Source organism: Rousettus aegyptiacus, unplaced genomic scaffold (assembly GCF_014176215.1).
Source record: "Rousettus aegyptiacus isolate mRouAeg1 unplaced genomic scaffold, mRouAeg1.p scaffold_m13_p_2, whole genome shotgun sequence".
In the NCBI taxonomy this organism is placed as follows: domain Eukaryota; kingdom Metazoa; phylum Chordata; class Mammalia; order Chiroptera; family Pteropodidae; genus Rousettus; species Rousettus aegyptiacus.
In genome coordinates this window covers 130,041,459-130,057,592 of record NW_023416295.1, presented here as the reverse complement: position 1 = coordinate 130,057,592, position 16,134 = coordinate 130,041,459, and the positions used below count along the sequence as shown (strand labels likewise).

Genomic DNA, 16,134 nt, shown 5'->3' with positions numbered 1-16,134 from the left:
TTTCCATTCATCAAGAGTATTTATTGTATGGGAAAATGCGTTTCACTTATATAGATATGTATACTGCCAAGTACAACTTACTTCTTCAGGTTGCAGTTTTTAAAGATGGAAAGCCTCTATCAGAGAGGTTAGATGTGAGCCTAGAACTAGTAGAGATAGAGTGCAGAAATGGGACCGGACTCCAGACCTGGTTTTCAAAGGGAGGAACAGCTGAGGTAGAGCTAGGAATGGAAGTCCTTAGGGAAGAAGGTCTTGGAAAAAATACCGAGGAAGGGTATGGAGCCTGTACTGGTGATGAGGCAAAATGTGAAGACAGACACAGATTGTGAAAGTTGGGGTGAGGCTGCTGAGATTACAACTGTTGCTTCTTTAGGTAGAAGGTCTCCAAATGGAAGTTAAGTCCCTGGCTGGTCTGAGGAGATAGCTGGAAATCAGGACACTAGGTTTGGAGGAACCATTTACTCAAGGATTTTACAATGAGGGTAGGTAAAAAGGTCAAAATACACTTCTAAGGAGTGGGGAGGGAGGCTGGAGGCCTGAGACAAATTTAGAGATCCTTGTCTGTTCTTGTGTTCCAAGTCATTGCCCCAAATAGATGTACTGCACTTAGGGTTAACTGTGTGACGGACATTAATGAATGTTGGGAAGCTAAGGATGAATTAATAAATGTGACTCCTGACCTCAGATGTTTAATGTCTGGAAGTAGAGAAAGGATGGTAATCAGATGATTATAATGTTACATATGTTATTAATTTACAGAGAATCGTACATTTTCAGGTAATAGGTCAATAGGGTATCCTGAACGCTAGCTGTGGGAATGGTCTAGAAGGGGCAGAGTGAAGAAAATGGAAAGACAATGTTGGGGAGAAGTAGAGAGAGGCTCTGAGAATGGTGGTACTGTGGGGACAACTGAGAGATAGTGATAACAGGTGTGTCACTAGCAGGAGGCCAAAACCTATGTCTCTCTCGGGAATCCACAGCATCCTCAGCAATGCAGCCCAACCACTGCCTCCTAAGAAACTCTTTCAGTGCCAATCTCTTGGGAACTGAAATTGGTGGTCACCAAATCATGTAGTGTTAGAGCAGGAACAATCTTTAGAAGTTAACTAGATAGGGAAACTGAGTCACAGAAGGGGCCAGTGACTTTTCCAAGGTTATTCATTCCTTAGTTGTGGAACTGAGATTGGGAATACAGGCATCTTGGCTCCAGCCAGTTTCTTATAGTCTATACACTGTTCTAGAGGCCTCTGCTGACTTAGCAGTCTACAAATTCCAGGACTAGTCTTAGCTGATTTCTCCTATATTAACTACCCTTGTCCCTCATGTCTGGTCCTCAGTGATTGCTATGGAAAGCTGCTTCTCATCCTCTTAGCCTTCTCCTCTCAGTTCCCTCTTTATCACAGTCAACTCTAACACACTAAGCCTTACCTAGGGGAAAATGATCAGCGTCCCAGTTCTCTGTGGTTTATAAGACCCTGGATCTGGTTGTCTAATTTAGTTCCAGCCTTGAAGTGCTGGCTCATACTTAGTTTGAAGCCCCATCTTGTTATGTCCTCTCCCTTTTTGTTCTGCCTCTTTCCAGTAATCCTTTCTTTTCTTTGTTCTGTGTCTTTTTTTCTCCTTATTTCTATTCCTTCCTCCCTAGTCTCCTTTCTAAATTTTCACTTTCTTCGTCTGCTGGCATCCGACCTACCACCTAATCCTATACCCCTATCTCTAGTATATCGTAGTATGAAATTACCATCATTCAGAACCTTGGAGTGAGCACCTACCTGTTCTAGGCACTAAAGATGAAAACAAAAGAAGCGGGCACCCACAGTGTACCTGGGAGAGTCAGGTCACATTTAGTCACTCAGGAATATTTAAAAGCTTTCTTTGCCTTTGAATATAGTAAATATGCATAGGAAGAAGGGCAGATGATCAGATTAATGGATTGATTAATCCTAAAATAATCCAAAAAGAATAATGTAAAACCATTCCCACTTGGCTTAATTTGTGAAGTGGTAGAGGTAGCTGCAAATGGAAGAAAAGTGGCAAAATCCAACTTGGGTCCTATAACTACACTCTTCTAGAGGGCTCAATTACAAATAAAAAGACACAGGATGGTAATGTATATGTAGTTTTATTTGTTTTTCTGTGTCTGGTTCAATAGTCTCCTGGAATATTTTTTCTTGATGGGCTCAAGTCCTACTCTGGATTGAAGAATCACCTTGGGATATCCGTTGTACTCAGGAAAATGCTCAGTTTGTGGCAATGACCTGAAGGAAAAGCCAGTTATAGCCATAGTCAGTTACTTCTGCCCATCTCATTTCTTTTTTCTTTAGGGCTTCTAGTTGATCGTGGCCCTGTACTGGGTTTATGGGAAGTCAAGAGGGTTGGTGGGGCAGAAAGTAGGTCTCTGCTCTGTCAGGACAATTCAATGTTATAAGGTATATACCCAGGACTTAGTGGCAAGGACAGACTCTGAAAGGGTTGTGCCACAAGAATCCAGAATGTGATTGAGTCTCTCCTGCTAGGTCAGTGTAGGTAGAGACTCACCTAACCCTCAAGTATGTTTAAAGGTGTAAAACCTCTTTCCAAAAGGTAGAGCAATTCCCATAATGCCCTTAGAAAAAGCTCAAGAGAGAGAATGTTAATGCCTCTCCCGTTGTCCCGGAGCATGCAGGCCTTATGAAGCTCTTTTTCCCATGGCTTCGACTTAGGATAGCACTGAAATGTGCCTGGTTCAGATCTTGTTACTGCCATCTTACCCTAAGCAGTAAACAATATGGTAAAGTCTGCTTTACGGATACGTGAAAGGGAACTCGGGACGGCAGCATTATTGAGGGAAAGTGTACTATGAGGGAAGAGAATAGGGTAAAACATAAATGTAGTGAGGAAGGTGACAGCTTGTACTGCCCAAATTTTGCTCCCCAACCCAGCCAGGGTGTGGGTCTCCAGGTGACCCTGCATCAACCCATCATTTGAGAGAACTCACATTGTTTATCCAAGAGATGTAAGCAGATACCCGAGTGAAGACTGTGGGCTTCTTGGAGACATTACATCCCTGGCTGGAAACAAAGCTGGTCACTCCGTGGACAGAATATTTGCCATTCACCAAGCAGTGGAGGGGGCCTCCAGAATCACCCTGCAGAGAGGAAAACCAGACTCTTAAAGTTCTAGATATTTTGATCTGTGAGCCTTTGCTTTTGCTTGCACCCTGCCCACCGCCATCTCTGTAAAATCCTGAACAGTTTTGAAGTTCCAATTCAAATCACCACTTTCTTTATATTCCCACAATCACGATGAATCTTTTTTCTTTCTAAACAACCACAGTATTGCTGCCTTGTATTTTGGTTTCACAATTGATTTCTACCCTCCCCCCTCCCCGCCCCACTTATCTATGAGCTTGAGACAAGAACTATGTCTCAGTGACATTTTTCCATTCCACAATGCTAGCATAGAATTTGAACATCTTAAGCTAAATAGCTTTTATTGACTTAAATTGAACCTAGGGTGGGAGAAGTAAGGTGTTCTAATGACTTCTTTATCCCTAGCATTTAAACCAATGGGTCTAATTAGATAATGTTTAGACACAGGTAGGTAGTCAACACATGTTAAACTAAACTGGGGTGAAGAGGAGTAGTGGTTGTATGATCAGGCTTAGAATCAAAAGAACCTGGGTTTATAGAATATGATCTTGATACTCTTCTTCCTACCCAGTTAGAAGAATGCCAGTTCTGTGTAATTACAGACATAAATTTGGAAGATATTTCTCTGGAGACTCTGACCAGCACAAGAGTGAAGACCTGAAGATATTGACATTGGAAGTTCCCCAGTGAAAAAGCCTAGCCAGATCATCTGACAAAGCGGTATACTACAGATGAATCCTACCCAAGACTTAGAGCTACCTATCAGCTTTTTACTGCCCCACTCTGAAATTAGAGCAGATGGCCAAGGATTACCAAACATTTGAAGAAAGCCTCTGATATAAAAATAAAGATCAAAACAGACAAATAAATAACAACAAAAAATGAAGGCAACTAAGATTATTCAGGGAGAAGAAACAAGCAATAAAGCTATGATTAATATTGCATCCATGATATAAAACAACAGTCAACTGTTGCTATTAAACAACAGTCAGAAAGCAAAAAGAGCCTTCGGAAATTATAAATATAATAGTAGAAATGAAAGACTGGAAAGGCTGGAAGATAAAGTAGAACAAACAAAATATAGAGAAAATAATAAAATGAGAGGACCAATTTAGGAGGTAAATATGTGGATAATAAATTCTAGAAAGATAAATAAAAATGGAAGGGAGGAAATCATCAACAAATAAACATTTTCAGAAACAAAGCTCTGGAGTTTCCACAATGAAAAAAACCTAGTAAGTGTCCCTAATGATGAATGCAAATAGACCTACACCAGGACACTGAATACTAGGAACAAGAGAAGATAAAATAGGTCACTTAAAAATTAGTGGAGAGTGTGGGTTAAATTAGCAATAAGTTGAGTATATATTACACAAATAAAAAAGACGACTATTATTTTCAGGGAAAACAAAGTTATGCAGGAAATAAAAAGTAATCTTAGAATACATAGTTTGGTTATGAATAGTTTGTTACATAGTTATGATAAACAGTAAATGTTAATCTAATCAAAAATTATTTTGGGAGGTTGAGGTGTTGATAGGAAAAGTTCATGCTTAGGGGGCAAGTGTATATCTGTCTGTAAAAGGAAGAGCGATGCATATCTCTCATGATGCCTGAACTGAAAAAATTAAGTAGCGATTTAACTATATTTTTAGAGAGGTATGGATGTAGACACCAAAAGAATAAGCTGAAAAAAGTTGAAAGCGGTCCCTTCTGGGGAGTGGGAACTCAAGAGGTAGAAGGAAGATAATGACTATTCTTTTTCGTTATTAAGCCTCATAGTTTTATTTGCTGCCTTAAACAATTTAATGCACATAGCTTCAATAAAAAACAAAACAACAACAACAACAAAAAAGTGTGTGTGGTGGGGAGACCAAAAATTCAAACTGGGGATAATTCTTTAAAAAAGGAACTAGCTGTACTCCCCCTCAAATACTGTTTAGGAAAAGAAAATGTTTTCTGTAGATTTTTATACTCAAAACAAACAAAACAACCTAAATCTCTTCCACTCAAATTCTAACAGGGGTTTAAGAGTATTTCGGGGCTAGAGGACAGGAAGGTAATTGAATTGTTTGTAATACTTTTGTCTAATGCTAATTGACCTGAAAAGAAACAAAGACTCTGGAGAGATGAAGGGAGTGGCTGAGGATTTTAGGACAAAAGGAAAAGCTGGAAAAGGAGTAAGTAGGAATAGGTGGATTGAGGTCAAAGTGGCTCAGTGAATTCACTCTGAGGAAAAGAGTTGGGGATCCAAAAGTCTGAAAATCCAGAAGACACCATTTGGTAAACTCCAGTGGGAAGAGACTCAAAGACACAATTGTCTCAGAGAAGTGTCAACGTGGAGTGCCAGCCAGAAGAAAAGTATTCCAGTTTTTCAGAATTCAAGACCCTGAGAGACTGAGCAGAGGAAAGTGAATTAACTCTAAATGGTTAAATCTTAAGTGGTTATAGTTGAAGCTGGCTGGTGAGGACCTGGAAGAAGTTGCCTTATGCATTAGTGTCTCCCCCGCCACCCCCCCTCTCTTGCCCCATTTGCATGTAGGATTCCTACGATATAGGACTCTACGTTTTAACACTGGGAAAGTCTTGAGAAAACTAAGATGAGTTGGTCCTAATTTCCTTAGTTCTAAATGCTCACACATACAAAATCTTTTGATTCTATTATTTCAGCTAGCCTACCAGCCTCCTGTGGGCTTCTCTTCCTCTTCCACTTATCTTGGACCTTGCCTTTAATGGGCAATCCTATCATTTTGCCTCAGCAATACAGGAAACTCAGTCTTGGATTAATCTATTCCCTACAACTGGGTCTTTGAGTAAAATGGAATGAGTCATATACCCACATGGTTACTGCGTGGTCTATCAGTAACACATCAGTAATCTCAGCCTATCAGCAACATTTTGGAGACCAGTCCTTCTCCCATTGACTTTAGTTAACCCAGACCCTTATGATCCTTGCCTCTTCATTTTCAGCATTCAATCTGACTCTTAGTTCTTGAGTAAATAGAAACAATAATGCAGAACACTTGCCAGCTTCCAGCTACCCAGCATTCACACTCTTTCATGTTCATGCACATTGGTGTCTCTCTTCCTGTTCAAAGCCAGCTCTGCCTGTGTTTTTGATTCCATCTTTTCCATCTCCTCTGGGATCTTGTGCCATCTATTCATTTCCACTCCAGACACCATAAGATTCTTTCCTCTGCCCATTTCACACTTTCAATTCTCTTAAAAGATCTACCCCCTCCTTGGCTCTTAGAGTTACCAGACTATTTTTTTTATTGTTCCTCTCTTTTATTCAAGATTCTTGGAATAGTATTCTATATTTCTTGCTATGTTTTTTTTATTACCTCTTCGTTCCTCACCCTTTGTCAAGATTCTGCCCTTACCACTCCACTGAAACTGTTCTTGCTATAGTTCCCAGTGACTCACCCCCTGACAAAGCAGTCACTTTTAGTGATCTACTTTATTTACTATTGGCCCCTGACTACTCCGTTTATTATATGGTGACCTATCAATGTTTTCTGAGATTTTGTAAAACCCTGTTACTACATTTTTCTCTTGCCTGTAATCCCTCTTAGATCTTTATGTATTTTTTGTCCTCCATCTATCCATGAAGCACTCAAGTATTAATGTTATTATAGTTCTTCCAACTCATTGCTTTTTTCTCTTTCTACCAGTTTTCCCTTGGGGGAAGGTCTCATTTCCTATTAAGGGTATCCCTAGCCCAGGTCTTTCCCCCAAATTCCACTTTCTTTATACCTAATTTCTTACCCATTTAACTATACCTGAGTGTCCCACAGGGATCTCAGACTCAACATGTCCAGAACCAAACTCATCACCTTTCCTCTCAAATACTATAAATCTTGTCTCATTTGAGGGAGCAAACCCCTCTTCTAAATCACTTAAACCAGATGCCTGGAATTTATTTCATAGTCCCCTTCTTCCTTTCTCACCACTGCCCTAACTCGGGCCCTCAAATTTCTTGCCTGGATAATTACAATAGTCTCATAAGCAATCTTTTTGCCAATCTTGCCTTCTTGAAAAACGTGTTTACCCTTCATCAGAGAGCACTTCTAAACAGCAAATATGATCATGCTGCTCTCCAGTTTAAAACTCTTCAATGGTTTCCCAGTGTCTATGTGGTAAAGTTCACGTCAGCAAGCGTGGCATTTGAGGCCCTAAGTCATGTGGCTCCTACTTGCCCCAGTGTCATCTCCTGACATTCCCTAGTATGGTGACAATTTATGTTCTAGCCTAAGGGGTCAACAAACTATTTCTGTAAAGGGCCAAATAATAACTACCAGATGCTTTGCAATCATATAGTCTCTATTGCAGCTAAACTCTGTGAAAATAGCCATAAGCAATATTTAATGAACAACTATGGCTGTGTTCCAAGAAAATGTTTTTTTAATGAACATTAAAATTGTACATTTGTGTATGGCCATGCCACCCTGAACAAGGTCCCATCTGATCTCAGAAGCTAAGCAGGGTCGGGCCTGGTTAGTACTTGGATAGGAGACCACCTAGGAAGACCAGGTGCTGAGGTGAAAAAAATAAAAAAATTGGGGGATTGTAAACTGACAAGGTCCTTGCAATCTGTGACATCAGCCAAGTTGTGCCTCACAGATTGCCTCGCCTTTTCCCTCGCCTAAAAAAATAATGATAAAATAATAAAATAACTTAATGAGTATTACACTAAAAAAAAAATGTATATTTGTCACGTCATGACATATTATTCTTTTATTTTTCCCCAAACATTTAAAAATGTAAAAACCATTCTTACCTTACAGGCCAAATAAAAACAGGCAGCTGGCTGGATTCAAAGGCTTGCGGGCTCTGATCTCTGTTCCAGTTAGCGAGCTGGAGGGAACGCCCTGTAATTCTCTACGCTCCCACCTAGGTTCTTGGCCCATGCCTTTCTTTATGCTGTTCTCTCTGAATACGGTTTCCCCTTTCTCCTGTTTAACCTTTAGGACTCACTACAAACTTCACTTTCTCTGGGAAAGCAAGTCTTTTCTGACCCCAACAGGTAGAGGTAAGTGCCTATTTTTTTGGACTTCCATATCACCCTGTGCATATCTTTATTATAACACTTAACCACATTGTATTACAATGTTCTATCATGTCTCCGTTCTCCCCATTTCTCTACTAGGCACTTTTATTCACACTTATATCCTAGCATTTAGCATAGGGCTTGACAGTAGATAATTAAGAACATTTGTTAAGCTATACATTAAGAAATCTGTAAGATGGTATATTGCTGATTGATCTTGTACAAACAGAACATTCTATTTATTATATGTAAGCTATTATAAAATTATTTTATGTACTTTCCCCCTACTATAGTCACCTGTATGTACTGCTGTAAATACTACTGGGGTAAAAGGATGGTGGCAGAGGAGCTACAAAAAAATTTGGATTGGTGGGACGGGAGCTACCGTATTCAAAATTACAACCACTACTTCAGGCCCAGCTCCGCTGACCCACAAATATCTAGGTCGTGAACAAATTCTAAAGAATACGCACATATGCCAACATACGAATGTTGGGCCACATATGTGGCGAGGGCATTAGGCAAGATGAATTTTAAGGTTCCAATCAACTTTGAGATCCCATGAGAATAGAGTTACTAGCACAGAATCATTCTCATTCAGACACCAGAAAAGAAAATTGAGTCTATACATGGGGCTGTATGGAATAGTTGGTGAGGAAAAGGTGGGGGGTGGTAGGCAGAGAGGGGAGGGACCTGGGGTGGGACTTTTGACACTTCCTGCATGTGTTCACCTGGCATCCAGAGCGATCTCCATCTCCTCCAGCGCACACCATGGTGTTCTTCACGGTGGAGCCCCAGTAGGAGCTACTGGAGCAGATGGCATAGCTCACGGAGGGCAGGTAAGCCTGCTGCAGGGTCTGGGCCAGCTGGCCATTGGCTGAACAGGACACACAGCATTAGAGATCAGGGCTAGATGCTCGCCAGCCGGAAAACCATCACACCCTCCCAAACCTTCTTGAGCTCTGATGAAAGCTGAACTGAGGGCAAGCATCTTCTCTCTGCGCATTGCATGTCATAGATACTCATCTTTTCTCTATATGGAATCTATAGGCCCTTTCTTTTAGGGAGTCATCCCTGATTATCATTCCCAGGCTCCAAACCACTAATTCTACTCTTGCTTTTTTTTTTTATTTTCGTTAAAACTCATGGATAACTTAGTTAAGTAATTAGAATGGTCTTATTTGTTGATAACTTATCTGCCTGTCTTGCTTCCTCCTTACACTGTAAAACTCCATGAAGCAGAACTGGGACTGTGCACACTCATTTCCATTTCTTAAGAGCTTGATCCAGATTTTCTTTATCTGGCTCTTTGACTTTTCAAAGCCTCTGCATGTGCATTATTTCCTTGGATCCTAACAACAACCCTGCCATGTTATAGATCAGGAAATTGAACCACAATGACATGAAGTGAACTGAGAGCAGAGGTGGATTAGAAGTATGTCTCTCAGCTCCGGGTTTTCCCAGTAGACTGGCAGCTCAGAGCAAGGCCTTGCCTCTCCTCTAGAGCTCAAATACTGCCTGGTGGCTGACAGACTTCCATATCAGACCTAACACCTCCATCCTTCTTAACTATCTCTGCTCATAGCCTCTCCCACCTTTCTATGTTATCTGAAGGACATTCTCTACCAGAAATCTTCCTATGATGTCCAGAAGAGGCTTAGGCCTCCTCTGCCTTGACTTCTCTGGTTCTACAGCTACCCCTGGTTCATTCATTCCAACCCACAGCCTAGTGACTGTTTATGGAGATAGCACATATAATGACCACCAAGTGGGAATCAGAATACCTAGTTTCTGGTCTCAGCTAAGTTGTTACTACTTAGACATGTGATCTTGTATAAGGTCTTTAATTTCTTTGGGTCTCACTTTCCTCAGTATAAAATGAGAGGCTGGTATATAATACTCTCTTAAGTAAGTTTTTTTTTTTTTTTTAGTTATAAGAGTCTATGAATCTCTGACTTGATTTCATAGCCTGTTCTTAGCTTGATTTCATGTCTCAGTTATTTTATTTCTAGTTCCTTTGGTTTCTAGTTTCTAAACACCTAGGACTATAGAAAAACGTGCCCCAGACACTCAGCTAATCAAGATCTATGTGGTGGAGGGTGCCTATGTAGGTGACTTACTTCTGGTCCTGCCCCAGCCTGTGATGTAGCAAGGACTGTCGTTAGCCAGGATGGTTCCCTCCGTTGGCAGAACACCCAGCTGGACATAGCTATTGAGGGTAACACTCTGGGCCAGGCGCAGCAGCGCGATGTCATAGCTGCAGGAGGTAAGGAGACTGCTCACTTGTGGAATAAGCCCCTTCTTCAGGTTAGCATATAGGCAGGCCCTCACTGAGCCTTTGTATCCCCATAGAATTGGAAACCAATGATTTTGAAGAAGGAAGGGGCTGACTTTCTAAGTCTCAAATTTGAGACATTATAAATCTGGATTTAGGACCTTATATATTTAACAGCAGCACCTGCTGGTGAGCTCTTGGTGTTGTAGTCTAGCTCTGATTCCTGCAACCCAGGGGAGTGGAGCTTACATCTTTCAGTTAGGAGTGGGGAATCAAGAAGAGCAGAGTGGTGTGATCATGGTAGCAGAGAAGAGTTCTCAGAAAAGAAAAATATAAAATTCTGAGAGCACTGTGGAAATATTCGAATGACTAAAACCCATCCCAACACCCACATTCTATAGAATTGACCATAATTTAACTACTTCTTCACCAAAACTGTACAGCTCAGGCTTACAAGATTTTTCTCATGAAAGATTCATTTTAAGAAATTTACTTTTGCTGATGGAGTCTATTCCATAAAATAAATAATACATAACAATAAAAAAAGAAACATGAAACTCTGCAGAGGAGCTTCAGGTGATCCAATCATGCAAACCAACCTAGATCAAATAAATACCAAAAACCTTCAAAAATTCTCAAGCTCTCTAAAATCTAAATTCTCAAAGTCCTACTGGATGAATGTGAAGGAATTCAAGACCCTATTGCTAGTTAGTTAGTTCTCCACTTCCCAGCCCGGCCTTGCCCTTACCCGGCAGCCACATTGTTGCTGTTCCAGGATGGGTGCACCACGATTTTCTGCACCTGCACGTACTGCTCAGTGCCATCGTTCTGGCTCAGATTGTGGTCTCCAGCCACCACACGGAAGGTAAATTTGCTGGAATGAGAGAAGGAAGCCCTGAGTGATCCAGAGGGCTCAAACCTTCTCTTTCCCCTTAGAGAAAAGTTGGGAAGCCATCTTATAACATATCTTTAGGACAGACACCCATTGTGGCCCAGGCAGAGGAAAGATGAAAGACCCTGGATGATGAGGAAGTAACAAGCTCTCTCATTTCCTAATTCATTAACCTGTAGGAGTGACAAAACTACCATCAACTTCATTTTACCAGTTTATTAAGCTAAACATAATAACCTGGGAGAGGTATGGTGAGCATAAATGAAATAATGGCTCTCAGCCCACAGAAGGAATTTGGACCGGGAAAATTGTTAGAAATGCAGATTATCAGGCCTCATCCTGAACCTACCAAATCAGAAACTGCTGGGTGGGACCCAGCAATCTGTGCCTTCTAGGTGATTCTGATACATGCTTAAATGAGAATCATTGATCAAGACAAATGTGAAAAAATTGACTGGCATTGACTGGGCACTTAAATATCTACTTACTTCACCCTCACAATAACTCTCTTATCTCTACAGATAAGAGAATGAGGACTTAAAGAAACTAAGTAAGTTGTCTAAGGTCACATAGCTAGAAGAAGGTAGAATGGGATTTGAACCTGAGCTTTCCTGATGCCAAAATCTGTACTTTTTATTATATTCTATTACATTCCCACAAGTTTCCCATATATCCCCTTAAAGTCTTGCAGCGACTGGTTAAAGATACATATTCCTTTGGAAGAACCATACTCTTCCCCTCCTAGGGGCTCAGAAAAGCTGGTCTGTTTTTCTCACCTGTCCACGCAGTGAGCAGCTGTCATCACCCAGTTCTTTTTGATGAGGGTCCCTCCACAGGTGTGATACCAGTTATTATTGGACAGGTACTGAAGGGAAATCTAGATGATGGAAGAAAGGAGGGAAAGGTGGTGTGTCTTAAAAGGCTCTGCCCCAAACTACCTGTTACCCCCTTAAATCCCTGCCATCTCCCAGAGCATTCCCCAACTTTCTGGGCTAGAAGTGGCAAATAGGTTTGATTTGACCTATTAATTGCTATTGATTGGTTGGTGGTGGCTACCTGGAATGACGATGAGAAGGGGTGTATAGATGCCTCTGGGATCAGCAGGGAAGAGTGTTTGCCTGTTTGGTGATGTTTTCTGTGTACATGGATGGGGGTAGGTGGGTAAAAGCACACACACAGAGTGTATCTGGCGTCCTCCTACTCTAGGTTGCTGCAAAGGGCCAAATACCTAGGTTCTTCTACCTTGTTTCCTCTTGGGAAGGAAATGTAGCCATGGAATTAATTGCTTTATCACCCAAGCCCCACCAGCTTAGGTCTCAGAGCTTCTCCTCCAATGTTTTCAAGATATACCCCATCTCCCCACTTTAGGGAGTATTTAGAAATACCATTAGAATGGTCACTTTTACCATTTCATGTCTTCTTCAGTATCTCACATTACACAATACCTCTACTTCTGAAAACTGGAGCTTAAACTTTTATAAATTGAATTCAATTCTAATTGCAATGATTCCTCTCCAAAATGTGCTACTCATCAGTTAATTTGTCCCTTTTACACATTTAAAATCACTTAAATCAGAGCCTAGATGTCCTGTTATGAAAGTGGAAACTCCATAAGTAGCCAAAAAAGCAACATACTCTACTTAGGGGTAGAAGTGTGCTTAAATGCATGATTCACACTGTGTGAAAATGTGTGTGTGTGTGTGTGTGTGTGTGTGTGTGTGTGTGTGTCTGTGTGTGTGTCTGTGTGCGCCCGTGAAGGTATGTAGAATCTGAGGTGGGGTCTGGCACACAGTCTGTTAGTGTGGCACAAGTGGGAGTGTAACTGTGGTTTGTGTTTGCGTGTGTGCCTGGGAGAGTGAGTGTAGTTGGTGTTTAAATTCCCCCTTCCAAGCCTTTTGCATCTAGAAAAACCACCTAAGCCTAGTCCCATTCATCTTTAAAATCTAGATTTTGGGTAGTTGGAGAGCTTCCTGTTAATAAGGACATATACAAACATGTGTAATACTATACATCAGTGCCCAGGCAACCCTTATTTTATTGGAAGTCTGGAGCTGTGAAGAAACACCCACCTGAGAGGGCCAGGAGTTCTTCTTGGCCTCAGCCCCTCCAACTACCCGGGCATTGGTTTCTGGAAAGTCCTCAGTGCTGTGTCCTTTGTGGGACAGAAGAAAAGTGAGTGATGACTAAGCATGGGGTCAGCTTAGGGTGGGGGTAGGGAGAAGCAGTTGTGCTTTGTCTGCAAATTCACAGTTCCTCCCTAATAAACGAGGGGCCCTGCCGTGAGTTCTCTGAGCCCCTTTTGAAAGCAGGAAAGTCTGAGTGCCTTCTGCTTTCCCTGAGTGTCCCCAGGACTCGCATGCTTTGAAGGACCTATCTCAAATCACCAGGCTAAGGCCTCAGAGGATCCTCGTGGTCTCAGCCTTGTTCAGTTTCACCCCTTGATCTGAGAGGATGCCCCTCCTACCTGACCCGCCCCCCCCCCCCCCCCACTGCTTTGGTAGGATTCTTCATGGGGCAAGGATGACAATGCACAGCCGGGTACCTGCTGAGGACATCTTATTAATGGAGGTGTTAGGAAAGCCCAGGTTCCTGGAAGAGGCTTTTCTCTGCATCATGAGGAACTTGCATGGAAAGTGGCCCTGAGCTTTCTTTTTATTTGTCCCAGGAGAGTAAAATTTTTGCTAGACTCACAGGCAGAATGTCCCATACACACTGGGGTAGAGAGCAGGCCTAGACTTAGGGATAGTTTTCTGACCCTCCTGCTCCAACCCCCACCCCCTAGAACTCAAGCCTCATGACCTACTTACCATAAAGGACCAGGGTAGCTAAGACCAGGAAGTGCAGCATGTTCCCAGCGGCGTAGACCCGTTGCCCCCTTACCATGAAGCGAGCCCTCTTTATGCTCCTCTTATCAGCAGCTTTGCTGACCTTCTTCCTGCCAGCTGGCAGGGCTGCCGGTGGAAGGCAGGGAAAATTGCAGGTGCCATGGAAATACAAATAAAAAGATTTCTTTTAAAGTAAATTAATTTATCCATTGTTCAAAGACAGGACAAAGTCAGAGTTGAATTAATCATCTGCTTTAGTTGAAAATGACCTGACAAACTCTTTTTCAGAAATAAGACAGAGAATCAGGACTGGCTTTTCCCTCAAGGTGCTTCCCTCATAGTCTGTCGCTGTCTCACTGTCCTCAGTGGTACCACAAGCACAGATCTATCCTGCGCACTCGGAGGTGGGGGCAGAAGGGAGTGAAGAGGGAAGAGTGGTTAGCCAGAAGAAGAGATGGCAACATCTCCTTGTGCAAAGAGGGAGACGGGACATGACCTCAGGATGCAGGCTTAGGTGTAAATGCAGGGAGGCAAAAGCAAAGTAGGTGCTGTGGAGACAATTCTGGTAGAAGAGGGTACTAGGAAACAGGTTTGGGGAGACTCAATTGGAGAGCCAAAAAGAGAGCTCTCAGAGGAGAATGTGAGGTGGGTTAGAAGAGGGAACCCTCAAGATAAGACGATAGTTTGAAGGCTATGAGGGTAGACAGGGCAGGGGAAGCAGGAGGTGAGGAGCCGGCATGTCCTGCAGGAGATGAAGGGCTCTGCCCATCAAAGTCAGTAGAGGACGAAGGAGGGAGGCACAGTGTGCCTTGCGGTAGAGAGAGGACTTTGGGTTGGGAGGCCCCAGAGTAGAGGACTGTGGGTGGAGGGTGATTTAATAGAAGGGGGAAGTCAGGAAACCTAGAGGGAGGCAGGAAAGTCATCTGGTCCACCTAGGGGCTTTTTTGCTAAACAATCCAGAATTTAAGTTTCACGCAGGCAGGTGCAGGATAGGCCTAGAAAAAGCTGTTAGGAGTTCTATACAAATGGTCATCTCTTTGAGGTTCTTGAGCTACTCATGGAAGTTGCACTATGATGCTTGGGTAACCTGGAGGGCTCCCTATCTAGTCCAACTCCCAGCATTCTAACACAAAGCAGAGCTTGGGGAGGAGGGCTGAACGGGGCTGGGGAACCTGGGCCTCTTTTGTCATTCTTCTTCCATCTCTCTGCCTTTCCTGGAGAGTAAGGAGACAGCTCTAGCCCCAAGACAAGGAGCTTAAGAAGAGGCTTTCCGGCGTCCTAAAGGTTACCGCTCAACATCACATGCTCCAAAGTTAACCTTTAAGGGCAAAGCCAGTATCACATCCATTTCTGTACCCATTGCCTAACCCAAAGAAGCCCAATCTGTTATTTGCTTAAAAACCGAACTCTTTAAGACTTCACTTAAGCCCCTTACAACCAGTGCCTAACCTACATGCCCAGCATCATCTCCCATGTTGATCATACTCCTTTTTTGTTCTCACTCTTAGGGGTAGGCATAGACAGGAGCTTTGGCTTAAGTTCGCTTTTTTTTTTTTTTTTAATCTTTTAAAATTTTTCAATTACAGTTAACATCAATATTATATTAGTTTTAGGTATACAGCATATGGTATTTGTTTTTCTCTGTCTGATTTATTTCACTTAGCATAATACCTCTAGGTCCATCCATATTGTCACAAATGGTAAAATTTATTTTTTTATGGCTGAGTAATAGTTCATAGTACATATGTGCCACCTCTTCTTTATGATTTGTCTTTTGATTGGAGCATTTAATCCATTTACATTTAAAGTAATTATTTATAGGTATGCAGTTTTGCCATTTTTGTAATTCTTCTCTGTTCCCTTCCTGTTCTCTAGCTCTCTTCTCTTGTATGTTGATAACTTTCTGCAGTGTTTTGTTTGAATTCCTTTCCCTTTATTTCTTGTATATCTCTCATAGATGT

General features: G+C 42.0%; 1 protein-coding gene across 1 annotated transcript; it reads right to left on the bottom strand.

Moving 5' to 3' along the window:
• Positions 1–2,103: 2,103 nt before the first annotated feature.
• Positions 2,104–14,276, bottom strand: CELA1 (chymotrypsin like elastase 1). The gene is made up of 8 exons (XM_016142633.2): positions 14,156–14,276; positions 13,418–13,500; positions 12,125–12,225; positions 11,205–11,330; positions 10,302–10,438; positions 8,913–9,058; positions 2,978–3,127; positions 2,104–2,258 (listed from the first exon to the last, which is right to left on the bottom strand). The coding sequence occupies exons 1-8, from the start codon at positions 14,229–14,231 to the stop codon at positions 2,241–2,243; spliced, it is 837 nt and encodes a 278-aa protein (XP_015998119.1). The 5' UTR covers positions 14,232–14,276; the 3' UTR covers positions 2,104–2,240.
• Positions 14,277–16,134: the final 1,858 nt, after the last annotated feature.